Source organism: Prionailurus viverrinus, chromosome D3 (genome assembly GCF_022837055.1).
Source record: "Prionailurus viverrinus isolate Anna chromosome D3, UM_Priviv_1.0, whole genome shotgun sequence".
Classification (NCBI taxonomy): Eukaryota; Metazoa; Chordata; class Mammalia; order Carnivora; family Felidae; genus Prionailurus; species Prionailurus viverrinus.
In genome coordinates this window covers 58,718,609-58,742,357 of record NC_062572.1, presented here as the reverse complement: position 1 = coordinate 58,742,357, position 23,749 = coordinate 58,718,609, and the positions used below count along the sequence as shown (strand labels likewise).

Sequence of the window (23,749 nt, the reverse complement as noted above, 5' to 3'; positions counted from 1 at the left end):
CACTCACACAGCAATGCTCACTACTCTGCTCTGACTGCTAGGAGCCAGAAAGCAGCCGCTCCTCACACAGTCCTGGGGGATCATCCATGTTTGTTCATCAACTGAAAGACTGCTGCTTCCGGGCTTTGTAGACAAAGAAAAGAGTTGTTGTGAATCTCGGATGGTTATCAGAGAATCTTGGAGATTCTCCCAGGAAGAAAAGAACTAACTGGTTAGAGGGTAAACTAGGAGAAGATAAACACCCACGGGCCCAGCACTGACTCATCAGAAAGAACCTTACTGTGTCCGTGTCCTTTGACCCAGAAACTTCACTACTAGGAATTTCACTCAAGAAAAGAACCCCAAGTACAAACACAGGTTCGTGTACAATCTTTCTCATGTTGTTTGTGATCGGGGAAACCTGAGAGCATCTTAAACATCAAATAGTAGAGAACAATGGCTACACTACAGGTATATGAATATATCGTGCAGGTATTAAAATTAATCTATAAAGGGTTTAAAATGGTAAATATTTATTTTTATAAGTGAAATAAGCAGGAAAGAAAATTACATGTGTATTCACACATACACACACACACACACACACACACACACACACACAGCTTCTTAACAGGGGTCATCCTGTTGGCCTGCCACGAGCAAGACTTGCTCTGTAGCGAGAAAAATCTCCCACAAATGTTAACACAAAACAAGAAAGCCTGCAGCTTAGCAGTGATGAGACGCTGCTTTTGTTGCACCTATAAAAAGGGCGAAGGGACTTGATTTTCACATTTGCTCCTCTGCTCACTTGGGGGCAAACACCAAGTACTCACTGAAACTAGAAACGGCTAAATCCGGATGTGTCTTGGCCTGTTCCTAGCACTCGCCTTCTGGCTGGTGGACCTTAAACCAGTGGAAATACAACCTCAAGGTAGCACCAAAGTCAAGGCTCCCAGGCCTCCGCAAGCAGCTGGGCTGTGCTGTACAGGGCTCTGCCCAGCACTCGCCTTGACATTGAGCAGACCTATGACCTCTCCAGGCCTCATTTCCTCACTCAGCCCCTTCGCTTGATTTGGTTAGGATTCCAGACACTATTTCTAGGATGCCACGCCCAGGATTCTTGTGCATGAGAATGTCTGAGGTGGAAAAAGACTGCCTCAAGATAGAACACTAAGCCCTCCAAGAGCAAGTACAGAACACGCTACCTCCTCTGCCTAGAAAACTATGATTCCCAGGCCAGGCTCCCTCTGGCCCTGCAGAGCTATGTCCCACAGAATGGACGTCCCACAGAATGGACGTCCCACCAGCCCTGGGCCTGGGCCCCAGCTGCCACCTGACAGATAGCATTTCATGTAAAACTCCTGTCGCTTTGGCCAAAAGGCTCTCTTAAAAGTTTCTCAAGCTGGCAGAGGGAAAAATATGTTCCAGACACTTTTTTCAAACACCAAGGCAAAGAAATCAATTTTCTTAAAACATCATCATTTTTTAAGCATTTTTCTCTAGCCCTCTCATCCATTGGCATTTAAAAAAAATTGCTTACTAGTATACATGTTCTTTGAAAAATAACTCAAACTATACAGAGCAGCTTTAAGAGTTAAAAAAGAAAGCACTCAGGGTGCCTGGGTGACTCAGTCAGTTAAGCGTCTGACCTAGGCTCAGGTCACAGTCTCGCGGTTCGTGAATTCAAACCCTGAGTTAGTCTCTGTGCTGACAGCTCAGAGCCTGGGGCCTGCTTTGGATTCTGTGTCTCCCTCTCTCTGCCCCTCCCCACTTGCGCTCTGCCCCCCCCTCCCTGTCCCCCCAAAATAAATAAACATTTTAAAAAGGTTTAAAGAGAAAGCACTCCGCAGCGGCCTCCCTCGCTGTCCTGAGAGGCAAGTGCTGCTGATGTGGCTATAGATCCCTCCAGACTGCAGCTCGGAGCTGGACACAACCACACATGCACCCATGCAACACACTCCCAGAGCTCTCAGAGGCCGCAGGGTGTCTTCCCTGATTTCATTACTCCACGACACACACTGGGTGCCCTCCATGTCTATACACAGAGACCACCTACCTCATCCTTGGGCTTGAGATTTTCATGATGGCCTGGCATTCCTGTGGGGTGATGTTCTATGAAGCCAAGTTCTACTAGCCAGTTTCTAATTCTTAGCTGTTAATAATTTTGCAGTGAAGGTCTTAATCCACATAACCCTATTTGCTGTTTAAAACTTGGGGGGAGGGGGTTTGATCTCTCTAAATGAGATTATAAAGCCAACGGGTATAAAAGTTTTTATGATTTGATGATACCCAGTGAAAAATGACTTTCTAAAAGAGATGTGCTCTTTTTGCATTGCAACAGCCTCAGCCTGAGTATTATCATCGGCAAACATCTTTTAAGCATTTAGTTTTTGCAAGGCATAGTACTAACTATAGTTCACACTTTTTAGTGCCTGCACAGGACTACACTGTATGAATATAGCATAATTTATTTAAACAATCTCCCTTTTATGGATATTTCTGATGGCCTCCAATTTTTCATATTTCATGTTTTCGTTTGGGGGCTCCTGGTTTGCAAACTTTTTTTTTTTAACATATATTTTTGAGAGACAGAGCAAGACAGAGCACGAGTGGGGGAGGGGCAGAGAGAGAGAGGGGGGACACAATCTGAAGCAGCCCAGGCTCTGAGCTGTCAGCACAGAGCCTGACGTGGGGCTCAAACTCATGGGCTGTGAGATCATGACCTGAGCCAAAGTCGGAAGCCTAACCAACTGAGCCACCCAGGTGCCCCTCAATTTTTCATATTTCTAGAAGCATTACAATAAACAAACTTGTAATATAACTCTGCATACTTGTACAGGTGTATTTTATGGACTAGATTTCTATAAGTGAGATGATTAGGCCAAAGGGCAGGCATATTTTAACTTTTACTAATGAATGTTTATTAAGAACACTGATCTAAAGAAAACAAAGCATTGGGACGCCTGGGTGGCTCAGTTGGTTAAGCAGCCAACTTCGGCTCAGGTCATGATCTTGCAGTCCATGAGTTCGAGCCCCACGTTGGGCTCTGTGCTGACAGCTCAGAGACTGGAGCCTGTTTCGGATTCTGTGTCTCCCTCTCTCTCTGCCCCTCTCCTCCTCGTGCTCTGTCTCTCTCTCTCTCAAAAATAAATATTTTTAAATTAAAAAAAAAATTTTTTTTAATGTTTATTTATTTTTGAGACAGGGAGAGACAGCATGAATGGGGGAGGGTCAGAGAGAGAGGGAGACACAGAATTTGAAACAGGCTCCAGGCTCTGAGCTGTCAGCACAGAGCCTGATGCGGGGCTCGAACTCACAGACCGCAAGATCATGACCTGAGCCGAAGTCGGATGCTTAACCGACTGAGCCACCCAGGCGCCCCAATATTTTTAAATTTTTTAATAAAAATTAAGGAGAGCAGAACATCTCAGAAAAATTTCTTAAAGAATCTTCCTTGTATTTATGGCCCCAGGTAGCTGACAAACTGCAGATGCTATTGTTGCCAAGTGACAACAGTGTCAGAATTGTCTGACAGTGACAATAAGCTCATTCTAGTTCCTTCTCTCTCCTCTCCCTTTCTTCCTTTTCTTCTTCCTCCTTCTCTCCATTTATCAAACAACAGGTATTAATACCTACTCTGCATCAGGCAGGATACATAAGAGCAAGTGTTTTAAAGACACAGCAGGGACAGAGAAACAGGAAATGAGGAAGAGAAGAGTAAGTCAGATGCAGGGGTGAGGAGGAACAGCAGGAGGGCTGGTGCCAGAGAGAGGCCTGTGGGCATCAATGTCTGGGAGAGAAGAGATTGTTTTTTCAAGGAAGAAAAGTTGCCAGGATAAGAGGAGGTTTGGGGAGGTAAGTGGATAAAAAAAATTCTTTGGGACTTCTTCATGCCGTGAAATTTAAGTGCCGTCCACAACCCTAGACCTCCACCATTCTTCCAGGAAGATTTAAATGACTGCCTGCTGCTTTTCTGGATACCACAGTGGTGTTCCTTCCAAGTGCAGAGCCGGGATACAAGATAGCCCCAAGGTAGACGGTGAATACCAAGATTAATAATATTACTATTAAGATAATATCATCCCCCACTAAAGTACCAAGGACATTCTGTGCAGATGACCCATCCTTCTGTCCCTGGCTATTCCTTATCTTTCCTGTCCATTCATTCTCTCGATGGTTATTGAGCACTGACTCTGGGACAAGACTGTTCCGGGCCCTAGAGGTACAGCTGAACAAAACATACTAGTCCCCACCCTCGTGTGCTCTGAAGGAATAAGCAGGTGCTATGCTTAAGAGTCTGACCTTCCCAAGGAGGTGCCATCTGAGTGGAGACCCTGAAGTGGCTGCAGGAAGAACACGCCAAGCAGAAGGGACACGCTGAGACAGGAAGCTTGGCGTGTTTAGGAAATGTAGAGAAGGATGGTGTGGCAGGCAACGGGAGGGCTAGAGAGGTCAGAGGGATCAGGTCTCAGGAGCCCTGTTGTCCCCAAGGAAGAATGTAGGTTTTAGCCTAAGGCTCTCTCACATTTTTTCAAGCCCACAGCACTGTTTGGGGAGCCCGGAGCCTGGGGAGAGAGGGCAGGGGGCAGCTTCACCTCTCTGACTGTAAGCTCCTCCACAAAGGCCAGCAAGGCAGGAAGCCAGGGCGTGGGAAGAAGGTAGAGTGGTGGCCACGGACACTGAGGGACCACTAGACATCTGGGTCCTCCTCCACCAGCACCAGACATCAGGAAAGTGCAACAGGTTCCAGGAGGAGAATGTTCCCATAGACACAAGCATTCTAAGAAAACACAGTTTAAGCCCAAACATAATTATGAGATGGAGGCGGCACTCAGCCCTGACCACCTGTAGGAGCACCTTCTCTCTGTCCCACAGGCAACTGACTGCTGCCACCCTCATAGGGAATAAGAGATGGATCCTTCCAAGGGGAGTCCCAGAATGCAGATGTCACAAACCCCCCAGCTGAGGTTTTGCGGGTCAGAGTCAAAGACAGACAGGGGATTCCCACCTGCCACCGGCCAGGCCACCATCCTGGCCAAAGACGGAGGTCAGTCTCCATTGGCAACCCTTGAGGGAGGATAACTGAACATCCCCGACTCACCTGGAAACGCAAGGAGCCAACTGAAATCTCATCCCACGTCTCTTCTTCAAAAGCGCTTGTTCCACTGGTAATAATATTGGCACGGAAACGCGAGATGAGTTCTTTCATCGGGAATAATTCCTCCTTTCCATTCGCATCACTGTTTAAGACATGCCAAAAGGGGGGTAGTGGGAAGAGCAGACAATGGAGGGGCAATTATCCAACCTTTCTAGCCCTTGATGCCTGACTTCATCAACTATTCTCAGGCCTGAGCCTAGATGATCAGAACCAGCTTCTACCACGAGAGTTAAGACCAGCAGACACGCATCCGTTAGGCAGACCTTGAGATGATCCCATCCCACTTGAGATGATCCCATCTCTATGGACAGGCCCACAAGAGGCAGTGCAAAGAGTAAGTAGATCTTAGCTGAAGACACAAAGGACTCTGGAAACCAAGGGAACAGGAGTCAAATGAACAAACTTCTACGAAAAGACCAGTTCTACGTGGCGTGTCTGGACAAGGCGCTTAAGGAGTGTCAACAGGCTTAACTACCAAGGACCTAAGATGTTCCAAGAGCGCCTACTTTGTTTTTGGATATGAGCACTCCATAAAGCAACAATGCATACATATGGGAGGTTTTAGTATTGATTTTCTACAGAGAACTGACTAGTGGTTACCAGAGGCAGGGGTGGGAGCGGGCAAAATGGGTGAAGGGGGCCAAAAGGCACAAACTTCCAGTTATAAAATAAATACATCATGGGGATGTAATGTGCAGTGCGATGACCATAGTCGTTAATACCGTACTGCATATTTGAAAGTTGCTAAGAGAGTACATCTTACAAGTTCTCATCACACGAAAAAAAATTTGTAACTATATAGGGTGACAGATGTTAACCAGACTTATTGTAGTGATTGTTTCTCACTATGTACAAATAACGAATCATGCTATTGTACACCTGAAACTAATATAATGTTGTATGTCAACTTTATCTCCATAAAAACAAATTTACTTCCTAACTTCTGTACTATTTGCAGTTTTAATGAGCATTCACTATTTTTGTAATTCTTGTTTAAGATTTTGGTTTATGGCCATGAGGTCCCATAAAATGGCTCTCTGCACCTCCGTGCACCAAAGGGAAAAAGAACGAAAAATAAAGCATCTGAGGGGCACCTGGGTGGCTCAGTCAGCTGAGCGTCTGACTTCAGCTCAGGTCATGATCTCTCAGTTTGTGAGTTCAAGCCCCACGTCAGGCTCTATGCTGACCACTCGGAGCCTGGAGCCTGCTTTGGATTCTGTGTCTCCTTCTCTCTCTGCCCCTCCCCCACTTGTGCTCTGTCTCTCTCTGTCTCTCAAAAATAAATAAATGTAAAAAAAAATTTTTTTTAATAAAGCATCTGAAAACGTCAACAAAAGAACACATTGTGTGATCCCGTTATATTGGGTTCAAGAACAAGCGAAATGATCGATGATAAAAGAAGTCAGAATAGTGGTGATCTTCTGTTGGACTGACTGACAGGGCATACGAAGAAGGTTTCTGGCATACTAGAAATGTTCTCTAATTGGTCTGGGCAGTGGTACATGGGTATATATATATATATATATATATATATATATATATATATATGTAAAAATTGAGATATGTACTTATAATTTTTGTGCTTTGTTGTGCTTCAACAAAGAAAAATTTTTTTAAGTTGGGGGATGGGGTAGTCCCAAAGTACACCTGGAATTTTCCCTGGAAACAGAGCTGAAAAGCCCTGGTGGAGGACAAGGCTGTAATATCCCAATCCCCTTCCAGCAGGGGCTGGTGAGTGCAAAGCCGGGACCAGGATAACCAAGTCTAGTTTCAGCACTACGTGCAACTCCCATAAGCAATGAGAACTACAGTTTCTTCATCTGAAATGAGAGGGCTAGCACTTTCCAGTCCTAAAATCCTTGGATTCTGGATTTAGCCTCCAAGTTACAAACGTTCCCTTTGTGTTTTGTAAAAGGGAAAGTTTTATGTTCAAAAGATATTATGGTCATCATCAGGGAAATACACACCAAAACCACAATGAGATACCACCTCACACCTGTCAGAAGGGCTAACATTAACAACTCAGGCAACAACAGATGTTGGTGAGGATGCAGAGAAAGAGGATCTATTTTGCACCGCTGGTGGGAATGTCAGCTAGTGGAGCCACTGGGGAAAACAGTATGGAGATTCCTCAAAAAGTTAAAAATAGAACTACCCTACGACCCAGCAATTGCACTACTAGGTATTTATCCAAGGGATACAGGTATGTTGTTTCAAAGGGACACATGCACCCCAACGTTTCTAGCAGCTCTTTTGACAAGAATCAAAGTGTGGAAAGAGCCCAAATGTCCATCAACAGATGAATGGACAAAGAAGATGTGGTGTGTGTATATATATATATAATGGAGTATTACTCAGCAATCAAAAAGAATAAAATCTTGCCATTTGCAACGATGCGGATGGACTAGAGGGTATTATGCTAAGCGAAATTAGTCAGAGAAAGACAAATATCATATGATTCCACTCCTGTGGAATTTAAGATACAAAACAGATGAACATAAGGGAAGGGAAGCAAAAATAATATAAAAACAGGGAGGGGGACAAAACGTAAGAGACTCTTAAATATAGAGAACACACTGAGGGTTGCTGGAGGGGTTGTGGGTGGGGGTTGGGCTAAATGGCTGAAGGGGCATTAAGAAGGACACTTGTTGGGATGAGCACTGGGTGTTCTATGTAGGGGATGAGTCGGGATTCTACTCCCGAAACCATTATTGCACTACATGCTAACTAACTTGGATATAAATTTTTTAAAAAAGATATGATCAGCATATGCATTATAGAGTCCATCAAATTTGAAAGTAGAACAGAGATACAGCAACCACAGCCCCCAGCGGCCCTCCCAGGCACAAGGCACAGGCTGGTCCACTTAACCTGTCACACCCACTGCCTGCTTGTCAGCCCTGCGCTCAGACACCAGTAGGAAACACGGTCCCCTCCTGGTAGGAACCAGGATTGCAGCAAGCCGGTCTCCACTTCCTATTTTTTCCACACAAAGAACCCTAGAAAACCACTGACCTGCTCTCTCCAGGGCTCTGGGTCCCTGAGGAGGAGTGTCACTTGATGCCGGGATAGCTCAGTGAACACCCAGGGACCATGAAGCTGCACCATACTTCTATACCCAAGGAGAGCAAGTGAGGCCATGGCCAGGGAACTCTGTTGCACGTTTTTGCCAACGACTACAAACAGGAATCACTACAAACAGCCCATCTTTGTTATTTTTATTAAGCTACCTTTGTACGTGTTTCTGAGTGTGCACACATGTGCCCAAGACCACAAGGCACGTAAGAGTCACAGGATCCCTGGCTCACGGTGACGGGCGTGTGCACACCTCTCCTGGCCTGTGGACTAGGAATAAGAAGCCGGACACAGCTGTCACATAACAGTGGGGCCATTTTTTGCCCTAATAGTCTGATTCCCTTGGGACTTCAATTTCCTCTAAATACAATGAAGGGGGTTGAACTAACTCTTTCTGGAGCTGACCCGCTAATACGTCAGGGCCCTTAGCAGCACCTCGGGTGGAAGTGAGCAGCCAGCGCTCTCGGTTCTGTCTGCTGATACAAACATATAATATCTACAGTTACAACTTTAAAAGCTTTCATAACCACCCTTTTCACTCAAAATGATTATGGAAATAGGGCAAGGCTCCTAGGGAACAGGGGGCGGTGGGAGGAGGGGCAATGAAACTGGGTCAAGTTCAATTCCATTAAAGCAAATGCTAAGAAATGGAATGATTAAAAATGAGAGTTGGGGTTCGCTAAACATCATGAAGTCATCAAGAGAGACGTGGGAGCTGGACCCAAAGGGCTTTGTAACTTCTCGGGGCCTCAGTCTCTCGTCTGCACTCCACGACTCTCCAGGCAGGTGCAAGGCTCACCCTCAGAGTCAAGTGGTTACACCTGCCTGCTATTCCCAAGGCAAAGGATCTTACCTGGCATTTAATTGCTGCTGAAGCTCCAAAACGCTGGGTCTATTTATCAGCAAATACTGTGCTTCATTCACCAGAGAAAGGGTGGCTGTTGAACCAGCAGATTGATCTAAAAGTGATGGGGTATTTTTAAAAGAAGTTGCTAAATACACACACACAGACACGCACACACACAACTAATGTACATATATATGTATATCTATCTATATCTATCTATCTATCTATCTATCTATATAAATTACTCAGCCATAAAAAAGAATGAAATCTTGCCATTTGTGACAACATGGATAGACCCTGAGGGCAGTATACTAAATGAAATAAGTCAGACAGAAATGCCATATGATCTCACTTATATGTGGAATCCAAAACAAACAAACAAAACAAGCTCATAGACACAGAGAACAGACTGGTGGTGAACAGAGGCAGGGGGTGGGGGAGGGCAGGATGGATACAGGATAGAGTCAAAAGATACAAGCTTCAGTTATGAAATAAATACATCACGAGGAGGTAATGTACACAGTGGTGACTGTACTTAATAACATTGTACTGCATATTTGAAAGTTGCTAAGAGAATAAATCTTAAAAGTTCTCATCACAAGAAAAAAAATTTAACTGTGTATGGTGACAGATGTTAACCAGATTTATTGTGGTGGCCATTTCTCAATACATACAAATACCAAATCATTATGCTGTACATCTGAAACTAATATAGTATTATATGTCACGTATACCTCAATAAAAAAAGTTTAAATAAGTTAAAAAGAAGAATTGCTTTCTCGGCATGCAAACGAATCCTGCTTCCATTGGCTTGCATTTTTAAAAAGGAGAGACGATTTCTATAAGGGAAAAAAAAATGGTGGCCTGGAAATAATAAAAATGTTCTAAGCATTGCTTAAACCTCTCAGAAATAGAAAATGAGCTGTTAATAATCTGGAAAAATAATAATAATAAAATGCCCAAGCGAAATTGTCCCCAGCAAAGAAGACCAGGAGGCAACATTTAGAGAAGGAGAAGTGAGAGGGAGGCAGGGATAGGGAGCTTCCCCAAGATGGTGGAAAGCGGGACCTTGATGAGAGCCACAGGCCCAGGAAGGTCTGAGTCCGGTCAGGGAAAGCTGTCTTTTGTCCTTAGGCAAGTGTGTGATATTGACTTCAGAAATAACTAATACGAGTTTTAAAACTACTAGAAGGGGAAAAAGCCAGCAAAAGAAAATATCAAGCTAGCACTTTCTGTCAGACCATTCGTTGGGAGGCCGTCGCTGTCTTCACGGGAGATGTTGAGAAAAAGTGTCAGCTGGGCCAAAGCCTAGCGAGCTGTCTCCGAACCAAATGTGTGGAACCCAGCACACACAAGAATGGATACTTTTAAGACAATTGCTTTTCAGATCCTCTACTTCCAAATGTTCTTTTTGCTAAAATGGTTCTGTCAGAGGAGGGAGGTGGAATCCCAGCCCCCTCTGCAAAGGCCCTTTTTGCACTTCCCAGAAGAAAGGCTCGCCTCTCCTAAAGCACATTGCCATGGAGGCTAAAACTCCAGGGTGGAAAACAAAAGCCCCATTCAAAGCCCTGGGGTCTGTGCTGAGAAAATACAAGCCTCTAAAGCATGGGTGAATGAGCCTCCCCTAGGTCAGATGGGTTCCCATTCCTCACTATACACAAAACTGCCCAACCTAATTAAGTGGCCACATGACAGATGATTAAGTCATCATAATGTTAGATCCCTGTGCTTTGGTCATGTGCCTCAGAAGAAAGGTTTGAGTGACAGTGCATTAACCAAATTCCTTCAGTCCCCAGCTCTGTAGTGACTTAAATAGGGTTCCCCAGAAAAGAATCAGTGCTGAGCATGGGCTATTCTGGGCACAGGTGACATTCATTCATGGATACGGGAATGAATGGCAGGGGTGGGGCGGTGGGGGAGGGTTCAGGCATCTCAGTAAGAGATTCCTTCTCAACAATGTTTTCTCTTTCTGTTAACTATTTTTCAAAATGTACAATATCCTTCTGTTGCTTTGATAAACTGTGTACCATTAAAGAGGGACTCAACCAAAAAGATCTCCTAACACTTAGATTCGTGATCACCGTAAACTTGGAAAATGTGTATACATTTCAATTTATATATAATTGTGGCTTCACATAAATATGGTAGAGTGAACAAGAAAAGATTTTCAAGCATAAAATATATAACACTAAGATAAAATTCCGTCAAGGGAGTGGAATGGAAGTATAAGTCGAAGAAGGGAAAGGAAAGAAAGAAAATTCCTGACCATCAAAAGACAGTTTGTCCATATATATACTTTAATGAATATTCTTGAAAATCAAACCACTAAATATTGAAATTCCACTGGCCAATTTAGATGACAGCATAAATAACGTAGCTTTAAAAAGGTTCCTCTCAGGTGTACCAACCTAAAATTATTCAAAGACCAGTGGCCTAGACCGTCAGAGATGTCTCCACCATAAAAGGCATCCTCAAAGTATAATGTTCTCAAGCTGACGCTCCCTGACACTGCATCATGCAGGGGACAGACCTCTCCGCACCTACCTTTGCCTCACCCAGGTCCCCACCTCCCACGAGGACAGTCACTGCCACTTCCTGCCTGGCCCCTATGCTTCTCTCACCTCCCTCTCTGAAGCAGCCTCCACATCGCGCCAAGAGTATCTTTCTAACACGTGTGGCATCACGGAACTCCTCAGCTTAGAGTTTGCAATGAATGCCCCCAACCACAAGGTAGCACTTACTGACTCCTCAAGCCAAGCATTCATCCTTTCTCCCCAGCTCTCCCCCATGGCTCCCCTCCCACCTTCAACCCTCCTAAACACCTGTCTGGGCCCATGAAATGCCAAGGCCTGCCATATTGACGAGCCTTCCCACCTCTCTCTGCCTAGAAAACTCCTGCTCTCATGTTAAGACGCAGTGCCAAAGTCATCTCCTCCCTGAAGCCCTCCATGACTCACTCTCTATGGAGAAGATACCTCCCGCCACCAACCCATGCCCTTTGCATAGACCTTTATTGTCACCTTTATGTTAGTGTCACTGTGTACTGGTAGGTCGTTGCCTCTAAGCTTAGATCTTGGAGGACCACAGCCGTTGCTTCATAATCTCAGCCAGCATCCTAAAGACCCAGCTGAGCCCCAAGTAGACAGCAGGCACCAGGAACCATTGGACCTTATTCTATCAACTCATTTAGATGGTGGCCCTGGTCCCATCGAGCCCCACTCCTTGCATGTCCCTCCTCGGAGTGCCCATCTCTCTCTCCCCTTTCATCATGTCTCTAAGCTTACCCACTCCCAAACACCATCAGCTCACCCCCTCAGTAAGAGCAGCATACATTTATTCCCGTTCTCCATCACATAGCAACTCAACTTCTTGCACAACTTATGACATGCCATACTGTCAACACTTCTAAAATGTGCAAGTATTTTACATCCGTTGAATTCTCTATCATATGTATTCAGGGATTCATGGGTTCATCTGTGCAGGTCACTAGATCCAGTCACTGGTCCCCATACTGTCACAATGTTACTCAGATTTACAAGCCAGTCTCTCTGGGAGCTAATCACTAAGCCAGGTCATCCTTACACAAATCAGTAATGTGGCAGTGACCCCTTCATTCCTTCATCTAGTATTTACTGAGCAACTACTATGTGCCAGACGCTGTTCTGAGCACAGCGGATGCAGCACTGAACAAAGTGCACAAAAATCGCCGTCCTCCCAGGGCTTAAAATCTATCAAAGTCTAATAAACAGAATAACTGAGTGAAATGCATGGCCTTTCAGATGCAAAAAGCACCCCACAGAAAATAAAACAGGGAACGAGCCACAGAGGTTCAGGTGGGGGCTCTGGTCCTGAGGAGAGCAGTCAAGCAGGCTTCCCTGAGAAGCTGGCACTTGAGCAGACACCTGAAAGCGATCTCTTCTTCCCATGTGGTACTGTTAACTTCCAAGTACAGTAAAACCTTGGATTGCGAGAAATTTGTTCTCTGAGTGTTCCGTAAGATGAGCAAACCTCTCTCTCTCTCTCTCTCACTGTGGGATTGTGGGTGATCATGTCCCATGCTTGGATGGTCAGTCTCAAGCTGCAGTGTTTGGCAGAAATCAGTGATTTTTCAGAATGTGGGAAGGTGCCCACAGCTGGCACTAGTGTATTTTTTTGTCACTTCAAAGCACCTATGGACAGTCCTTTGCTTTTCCATACAAGAGTAAGCTTAGGAATGTTTTGCCTCATTCTAGGTCAGGCTGCCTGCAGATATAGACCTTTTCCTCTGCTGCCTTATTGCCAGTAACATTAAACATAGTATCTGACAAGAGTTCATTAATACTGTACTGTAGGGGCACCTGGGTGGCTCAGTCGGTTAAGCGTCCAACTTCAGCTCAGGTCACGATCTCACAGCTCGTGAGTTCAAGCCCCATGTCGGGCTCTGTGCTGACAGCTCAGAGCCTGGAGCCTGCTTTGGATTCTGTGTCTCTCTCTCTCTGCTCCTCCCCCACTCATGCTCTCTCTTCTCTCCTTCAAAAATAAATAAATGTTTAAAAAAATTTTTTTAAATACTGTACTGTAGTCAACATCTGTTAGTGATAATGAAAGTTGTCCTAAACAATAACCCTCCTCTCTCTTGTCTCCCTCACACCAGTCACAAAGGTTTTTAAAGGTAAGTACAGATTAATTTTTCTTTATATTTTGTATTTACTTTATTATTTTGTATCATATCACTGTACTGTAATTATTTTTATATGAATATTTTTGGGTCATGGAACAAATCATCTGAGTTTCCATTATTTCATGGGGAAATTCACTTTGCTATAAAAGTACTTTGGATTACAAGCCTGTTTCCAGAACAAATTATGCTTGCAAACCAAGGTTCTACTGTACTTTCTTCTCTGCTGTCTCCCTTCAGCTCACAACAGCTACGGCAGGAAAAACCACCAGCATTTTTATAAGTCGAAGGCATTGAGGTCTACACCTGTCTGGGCACCAAGAGGCTCCGCATTGGCCAAGTTCTCAGGCATGTGGTGACAGAGCCAAGACCAGCAACCAGGTTTTCTCGTTCCCACATACAAACTGAGGACATAGCAAGCTACCAATGTTTTTTTGTTTGTTTGTTTGTTTGTTTGTTTGTTTGTTTGTTTGTTTGTTTTCAGGGAGAGACAGAGCATGAGCAGAGGAGGGGCAGAGAGAGAGGGAGACACAGAATCCAAAGCAGGCTCCAGGTTCTGAGCTGTCAGCACAGAGCCCGATGCGGGGCTCAAACTCACAAACTGTGAGATCATGACCTGAGCCCAAGTCGGATGCTTAACCGACTGAGCCACCCAGGTGCCCCCAAGCTACCAGTGTTTTTATATAACCCCAATGAAATTGTGCTTCTAAACACGACAGACTGAGACAGAGCACTTGTCAGAGGCAAAACAGCAGGGTAGAACCCCACCTCTACCTCCTCAGGGTCATCCTAGAGACCACACGTGGGTCCTCTGGACCACCCTGCTTTCTGCACAAGAGCAAGTCACCCTGGGAATTCACTTCAGGGGCTGATTTTTTCTTCAATGTTTATTTTTATTTTTGAGAGAGAGGAAGAGAGAGAGAGAGAAGAAAGGGAGGGGCAGAGAGTGGGGGACAGAGGATCTGAAGCAGGCTCTGTGATGACAGCAGCGAGCCCGATGTGGGGCTCAAACTCATAAATCATGGGCTGATTTTGATGTATGCAAGAGTAAACCCAAGTTCCTGTCCCCTAAGAACCAACCAGAAATATGATACCTTTGACCCACTTCTTTGCACTTCTTTGAAAGTTTGAACTTTGTTTGAGCAATTGACATGGATGGCCAAAAAATCTTGACAACCAGCTTGAAATTTTTTCTCCACAATTATAAGTGTTTACCCTGGGGGAAAAAAGGGGAGGGGTGGTGAATGTTCTATAGTATTCCTTTAAGTAATAATATAAATAGCAAAAATATTTTCAGTTGTAAGATATAATACAATACAATATAATACTAAATGTAACGTAAATACAATATCGGGCCCCAGGGAGAAGGGAGCACTCAGGAAGCTGCAGGCGAATACCCAAAGCACAGGAAGACCCAAGGTCCGGTGCTCATGCGAAGCCTTCAGATCAGATAAGAAGCTTTGGAAGTTCCTCTTAAAAGACCTTGTTTATGTCCATTATAGCCACTGAATACCACAAAGCTTAGAATTTGAGAGCTTCCAGAGCAACATTTTGCTTTAAGAAGCCCTTGAACCCAGACATATGTTCTGGGTTTTTACTACACACCAGTGAATCTTTTCCCTCATGGCCAGACCACATGGAATAATAGGTCTGGTCTGTGGAAAGAGCACTATGCCTCTCAGTTACCAGTATAAGTGCATTCATTGATCCAGTTTTTTAAAAACTCTGTAATATTAGAGACTTTTTAAGTATAATTTCAAGAATTTAATTTTTTTATTCAAAAAAATTGTTTTAATTTTTTAAATTTTTTAAATTTTTAAGTAGGCTCCATGTTGGGCATGGAGAACAACACGGGGCTTGACCCTGAGATCAAGACCTGAGCTGAGATCAAGAGCCAGACGCTCAACCGACTGAGCCACCCAGGAGCCCCAAGAATTTAAATTTGTAAAAATTATTCTAAAATCTACCCATCACCAGAATCCACAATGCAAAGTTGCTAATAACCTACATTGGGATTACAAGATAGACATGTCCTTAATTTTTCCTGGATCAAATAGCTGCCTGTCTGTATGTAGAAAGGGAAGAGTAGAATGAAACCTCATTTAGTTTCACATTCTCTTCGATGCTTTGAGAGATTGCACTGAAGTCTGTTTTCATTCATCTGAGCACTGATGGATCTGAGAAGAGACCTAACTACCTCTTTATTAGCCAGAAAACAGCATTCCTCTCAAATGTACAACCAGGAATGCACCTTGTAAATAACAGCAGGTATCCCTAAATGGCTAGGGAACATGCTTGGTAGGTTTGAACAACAGCAGGGGGCAGTGTGGTCAGCATGGAGTTCATGAGGGGAAAGAGGCAGCAGACTGGATGGGAGGGGGCGGTGCACCTGAGGGCAGATCTACAGGGCATTGCTCTCTTCCCCCTCTGTACTACCCTGCAGATGGACCTGAGATTTTTACCTGTGGCAGAGTCTCACCTGTCCGCACAGACCTTGCTTTGGCAAATCTGAGTCCGTTCACCATTTTCCTCAAGAGGCACCGCTATAGGCTCCATCCCTAATGAACAAAGGTTAGAGACAGATTTACCATCACGCAAAAAGAACAACAATATAAGTGTAAGTCCATTATCACAAAGTATACAAGAATTGTCATGACCCTGGAAATTGATTGCATCAAATAATTGGCCAGGTCTTGGAAATCTCTTTGTAACACAGAGATTCTCTTTAGCATGGTCATCACCAACAATAGCTTGTACACCAAACAGCCTTCTTACGGAAGACCCTGCACTCAGGCAGTCACATCCACCGCAGTCACATCCACCACAGTCACATCCATATATATATATATATGTATTTATTTATATAACACTACAAATCCCTTAGAAGATTTCTCTACCTCTGGGTGACTCCACATACTAAAGCCATTGTTTTCCCTTACATACTTTAGAAATAGGCAGGCATGAAGATTCATTCTGTAAAGATATCAGCATGGAGCGGTATTTCTCAACAGCTCCTGGGAGTCAGCATCCAATTGGATTCCTGCGCCAATCATTGTTATCATGATGGATAGATAGATAGGTAGACAAGACAGACAGACAGACAGACAGAAATAAAACTGTTACTATGTTAGTGGGGTTGGGAAGCTTTTTAAAAAATTAGTTACATGTATCATATGTATGAAGGAGTATAGAGCATATGTATGTAACAGTTTAAAGAATAATAGTTAACACTCATGTACCCATTAGTCAGCTAAAGTGGTATCCATTCTTTAATAAAATCAGAGTGAGATATGTGGATGAAATGAGAGGAAACTAGCCCAATGCCATTAAGGTGTGAAAGACCTTTGGTAAAGGCTGAAACTGCCAGGCCCTCTGTCACTCTGCACTCCTTGTCCTCCATGAGCCATTAAGAGTATAGGGAAAGGCAGGAAGCCAAAGCACCTGAGCAGAATGTGTGGTGGCCCCTATTCTGTGGACACTCGAAGAAGGAGCTCCTCCTGTGTGACTCACCTGTGCCCTCTAGCCCTCTCAGCATGGCTGCCAGTCACACCGCTCACACTGTCCCTCAGGCAAGCTCATGTCATGCACGCCTGCGTCCCTGCCCCTCTTGGTCCTTCTTCATCACACAGAGCACAACACAGCACAGCAAACTGGTGCATCACAAGCTTCAGATCATGCCTGCTGCTCAGGCCCTGTCCATCACAACAGGGCTTTCACCACGACAAAGACAGAGATGCAACGATTTGAGTATCTAGAATTCCATAGGGAACTACGTCCCCTGCTTGTCTGCACCTTACACATGCACAGCCAGTTCCACACTCCTGGCCCTGAGTGGGGAAAGCCAGAAGAACTAATCCAGAATGCTCAAAAAGTTCAGAGAAGGAATGTGTTGTGCTGAGTAATTATAGATGCTGTCCTGTCAAAAGAGTATGGATGGGAGAAGGATATAGTGGAGGTATGCACGCACAGGGGAGAGCAGTACAGCAAGCTTGGAGCATTGGTTATGAGGAAGTAACCACAGCAGTGGGGACAATGTGGACAGTTGCACACCCTGGACAGCCAATGGCAGGCCTGTGCTCAGCCTCTTTGTATCCTTACCCAAGGCTCTAAATAAATCACACAGGGTCTTTGGCCTTCAGCTGCCTTCTAAAGGTCATTGCAGGCCTCTGGTTAAGACCACAAAGTCTGGAAGCCATCCATGAATTGAACTCAAGGGCCCCCAACAAAGCTCATGGCAAATGAGTTCATTATGTACTAAGCCCTATGCTCAGATCAGAGATACTGAGAAATAAAAAAGCCTGACCTCTGGATGCCTAAAATCTTTGGGAGTGACAAATCACACACATGAAACCATTAAAATGTCTTGTTTTACTATTTATTATTTAGTTTGTCCTGTCATGCATTGCCAGAGGATGTCCTTACTCCACCCACAATGCAGGAGTCCCCTGAAAGTGAGCAGAGTATCTGATACATGGTGGGAGGGGGCACAACACCACCTCACAAAGTGCTGCTGATTTGGAGTGGAAGATATTGGGTATTTGTTTTCTTTCTTTCTCCCATTCTTTACATTCTGGGACAAACCCTACTTAGTCATGATATATATTTTTATGCTTCAGAGAATAGAAAGGAAGAGAAGCAATCTACTCAATTATTTTTGTAAGTTAATATCCTGGGTACCTAAACTTAAATAAGAAAAGCACAGTAAGAGAAGATGATGTATCAATCTCACTAATAAATAGGCAGAAAAAAAATACTAAACAAAATATTAGCAAACCAAATCCATCAATGTATCAAAAGATCATTGTCAAGTAGTGTTTTTCCCCCCAAGAGTCCAAGGATAATTTACTACTAGACAATCTACTAGTGTAAGACATCACACTGATAGACTGTAGGGAAAAAAATATGATGACCAACAGATGCAGAAAAAGCATTCAATAAGAATTGACTACTAGTCATCATTTGGCTAAATAAGAAAGGAACTACTTTAGCCTGGTAAAGCAAATCTACCAAAAACCTACAGTAAGCATCATTCTTATTTTTGAAACTTTGAAGGCATTCTATTCAAATCAGTAATAAAGAAGGATATCTTCCATCACTGCTCCACCATTATATAAGAAGGCCTAGCCAAAGCAATAAGGTAAGAAAAAGAAAGAAGATAAATAAAAATTAGAAAGATATGATACTACAATTATTAGAAGACAGTATACCTATTTACACAGAATATGCAAGAAAATCTTCAGACCAACTAATAAAACTAATAAGAATTCAGAAAAAGTACTGGGTAAAACATTAACATACAAAAATCAATAGTGTTTCTATATGCATTGATAGCCATTAAAATATTTAATAGAAAAAAGATAGTATTAAAAATATTCCAATAAACTATTACATAGCAAAAAAAGTGTAAAAGTTTCTGGAAAATATTAAATTTTGGAGTAATTAAAAAAGTCTTAAATGGAGAGAAACACTGTAAATAAAAGACTGGATATTATATGATGTAAGTTCTTTTGAAATTAATATATTATACTACAATCAAAATATGATTACAAATATATGACTGCAAAATATGTGATTTTGCAATAAAAATCCCAACAGGACACACCAATAAATATACAGAGATTGTCAAAGTGGCTAAAAAAGCACAAGCCAATTGTATGCTGGATACAGGAAACTCACTTTAAATATAGTGATATAGGCAGATTAAGAGTAAAAGAGCTAAAAGGCATCCAAATCGGCCAGGAGGAGGTCAAACTTCCACTCTTCGCAGATGACATGATACTCTATATGGAAAACCCAAAAGATTCCACCAAAAAAACTGCTAGAATTGATTCATGAATTCAGCAAAGTTGCAGGATATAAAATCAATGCACAGAAATCGGTTGCATTCCTATACACCAACAATGAAGCAACAGAAAGAAATCAAGGAATCAATCCCATTTACAGTTGCACCAAAAAACATAAAATACCTAGGAATAAATCTAACCAAAGAGGTGAAAAATCTATACACTGAACACTATAGAAAGCTTATGAAAGAAATTGAAGAAGACACAAAAAAAGGGAAAAAGATTCCATGCTCCTAGATAGGAAGAACATATATTGTTAAAATGTTGATACTACCCAAAGCAAACTACACATTCAATGCAATCCCTATCAAAATAACACCAGCATTCTTCACAGAGCTAGAACAAATAATCCTAACATTTGTATGGAACCAGGAAAGACTTCGAATAGCCAAAGCAATCTTGAAAAAGAAAACCAAAGCAGGAGGCATCACAATCCCAGACTTCAAGCTATACTACAAAGCTGTAATCATCAAGACAGTATGGTACTGGCACAAGAACAGACACTCAGATCAATGGAACAGAATAGAGAACCCAGAAATGGACCCACAAACATATGGCCAACTAATCTTTGACAAAGCAGGAAAGAATATCCAGTGGAATAAAGACAGTCTCTTCAGCAAGTGGTGCTGGGAAAACTGGACGGCGACATGCAGAAGAATGAACCTGGACCACTTTCTTACACCACACACAAAAATAAACTCAAAATGGATGAAAGACCCCAATGTAAGACAGGAAGCCATCAAAATCCTCGAGGAGAAAGCAGGCAAAAACCTCTGTGATCTTGGCTGCAGCAACTTCTTACCCAACACGTCTCCAGAGGCAAGGGAAACAAAAGCAAAAATGAACTACTGGGACCTCATCAAAATAAAAAGCTTCTGCACAGCAAAGGAAACAATCAGCAAAACTAAAAGGCAACCCACAGAATGGGAAAATATATTTGCAAACGACATATCAGATAAAGGGTTAGTATCCAAAATCTATAAAGAACTTACAAAACTCAACATCCAAAAAACAAATAATCCAGTGAAGAAATGGGCAAAAGACATGAATAGACACTTCTCCAAAGAAGACATCCAGATGGCCAACCGACACATGAAAAAATGCTCAACATCACTCATCATCAGGGAAATACAAATCAAAACCACACTGATATACCACCTCACACCTGTCAGAATGGCTAACATTAACAACTCAGGCAACAACAGATGTTGGTGAGGATGCAGAGAAAGAGGATCTGTTTTGCATTGTTGGTGGCAATGCAAGCTGGGGCAGCCACTCTGGAAAACAGTATGGAGGTTCCTCAAAAAACTAAAAATAGAACTACTCTACGACCCAGCAATTGCACCATTAGGCATTTATCCACGGGATACAGGTGTGCTGTTTCGAAGGGACACATGCACCCCCATGTTTATAGCAGCACTATCAACAATAACCAAAGTATGGAAAGAGCCCAAATGGCCATCAATGGATAAATGGATAAAGAAAAATATACAATGGAGGATTACTCAGCAATCAAAAAGAATGAATGTTGCCATTTGCAACTACGTGGATGGAACTAGAGGGCATTATGCTAAGTGAAATTAGTCAGTCAGAGAAAGACAAAAATCACATGACTTCACTCATATGAGGACTTTAAGACACAGAACAGATGAACACAAGGGAAGGGAAGCAAAAATAATATAAAAACAGGGAGGGGGACAAAACAGAAGAGACTCATAAATATGGAGAACAAACAGAGGGTTACAGGAGGGGTTGTGGGAGGGGGGATGGGCTAAATGGGTAAGGAATCTACTCCTGAAATCATTGTTTCACTATATGCTAACCAATTTGGATGTAAATTTTAAAAGATTAAAAATAAAATTAAAAAAAAGTAAAAGAGCCATCCAGAAGGTATAAAGACAACCTACAGAAAGGGAAAAAATATTTGAAAATCATAGATCTGAAAAGGGACTTCTACACAGAATATATAAAGGACTCTTACAACTCAATAATTCAAAAATAAACAAGCAAAGAATCTTAATAGATATTTTTCTGAAGAAGATATACAAATGACCTATAAACACATGAAAAGATAATCATTAAGGAAATGCAAATCAAAGCCACATACGTACCACTACATACCATTCTGATGGCTATTAAAAAACAAAAGCAACAGAAAATAATAAGTGTTGAGGATGTGGAGAAATTAAAACCACCATACATTGCTGGTGGGTATATAAAATCGTGATGCAGCCACTTTGGAAATGCTGAACACAGAGTTCCCACATGACCCAGCAATTCTACCCTTGGGTACAGACCCAGGAAAATTGAAAACATGTCCACACAAAAACTTGTACACAAATGTTCACAGCAGCATGATTTCGAATAGCCAAAAAGTGGAAACAATCTAAATATCCTTCAACTAATAAATGGATTTTTTAATGGTATATCCATGCAATGGAATATTATTCGACAATATAGATGATCCTCAAAAACATGATGCTAAGTGAAAGAAGCCAGTCACATACAACACAATCCCATTTATATGAAACATTCAGAAGAGGCAATTGTGAATACACCAAAAAACTCCTGAACCATACACTTCCCACTAGCCACATTTCATGTGCTCAATAGCCACAGGTAACTAATGGCTACCAATCTGGACTAAATAGATACTGAACATTTCCATCATCAAATAAAGTTCCATTGCACAGAGCTGATCTATGCTTTTATATATATTAGACAGTTCATAACAAAAAATCAACAAGGAAGAATTAAAGTTTGAGTACATATCATGACAGGTGATGGAAATAAAGAGAATATAAGTAAAAAGGCAAATCAAATTTTATATTTGTTTATTTTTCGAGTGATTCATTAGATCTTTACCTCTCTCCAGAAATTTCTCTAAACACAAGGAGCAGAAACATTTTGTTGTCTTTCAGACATCATTTCACTTCCTTCAGGATTATTTTAATATTTGGCAGAGGAAAACCTATTATTTTTCTCTCATGGGAGAAGAAAAGCTACTCTTGACAGTTAATTCATAAAGACGAACCCAGTTTTCGCACCTTTGGCTTTGATGACCATGATCTTTTGCTGCAGGTCAATGAAGGGCTGGATCAGGCAGAGCCGGGGTTCCTGCTTCTGACTCAGGCAAACGCCATTGTGATTCACAACCATCCAGCTCCGGTCATACAACAGCCCTTGGCTTCCTATAGGCCACTTGGTCACCTAAAGAAAAAGGTAAGTATTTTAGGGCAGGGCTCCTCAAAAATGGTCTTCACATTATTGCACAGTGGCTGCACAAGTACAGACAATCTTCACGAATTCAGGACATACTCTTGGAGGAGGAAATGAAGGAAAAAAAGAAAGTAAAGCAAAGCAGACAATGCAAAAGAGACCGTGAGAGAGTTAGATACCTTCCATTCACCCTCCAGATCCACTTCTTACCTTTCTCCTCTTCCAGCTCTTTTTTTTTTTTAACTTGTTTTATTTTTTATTTTTTAAAATTTACATTCAAATTAGCATATAGTGAAACAAAGATTTCAGGAGTAGATTCCTTAGTGCCCCTTATCCATTTAGCTCATCCCCCCTCCCACAACCCCTCCAGTAACCCTCAGTTTGTTCTCCGTATTTATGAGTCTCTTCTGTTTTGTCCCCCTCCCTGTTTTTATATTATTTTTGCTTCCCTTCCCTTGTGTTCATCTGTTCTGTGTCTTAAAGTCCTCATATGAGTGAAGTCATATGATTTTTGTCTTTCTCTAATTTCGCTTAGCATAATACCCTCTTGTTCCATCCACATAGTTGCAAATGGCAAGATTCATTCCTTTTGATTGCCGAGTAATCCTCCATTGTATATATATACCACATTTTCTTTATTCATTCATCCATTGATGGCCATCTGGGCTCTTTCCATACTTTGGTTATTGTTGATAGTGCTGCTATAAACATGGGGGTGCATGTGTCCCTTCAAAACAGCACACCTGTATCCTGTGGATAAATGCCTAGTAGTGCAATTGCTGGGTCGTAGGGTAGTTCTATTTTTAGTTTTTTGAGGAATCTCCATACTGTTTTCCAGAGTGGCTGCACCAGCTTGCATTCCCATCAAGCTGTCTTTTACATGGATAATGTGTGTGCATGGAGCAACATTCAGAGAGAACAAAAGTGTGCATGGAAAATACGTCTCCACCCCACCCAGTCCCCAAGCTCCC

At 42.6% G+C, this 23,749-nt stretch overlaps 1 protein-coding gene across 3 annotated transcripts in view; it reads right to left on the bottom strand.

The window, feature by feature from the left end:
* MOCOS (molybdenum cofactor sulfurase) overlaps window positions 1-23,749 on the bottom strand; it is a 55,879-nt gene that overhangs the window by 2,249 nt on the left and 29,881 nt on the right. For all 3 annotated transcript variants that reach the window (XM_047826542.1, XM_047826543.1, XM_047826544.1), the window contains 5 exons: window positions 22,607-22,769; window positions 16,196-16,274; window positions 14,811-14,932; window positions 9,066-9,171; window positions 5,081-5,219 (listed from right to left, as the gene is read on the bottom strand). In XM_047826542.1, coding sequence (XP_047682498.1) covers window positions 5,081-5,219; window positions 9,066-9,171; window positions 14,811-14,932; window positions 16,196-16,274; window positions 22,607-22,769 — 609 coding nt within the window. The remainder of the gene's footprint in view (window positions 1-5,080; window positions 5,220-9,065; window positions 9,172-14,810; window positions 14,933-16,195; window positions 16,275-22,606; window positions 22,770-23,749) is intronic.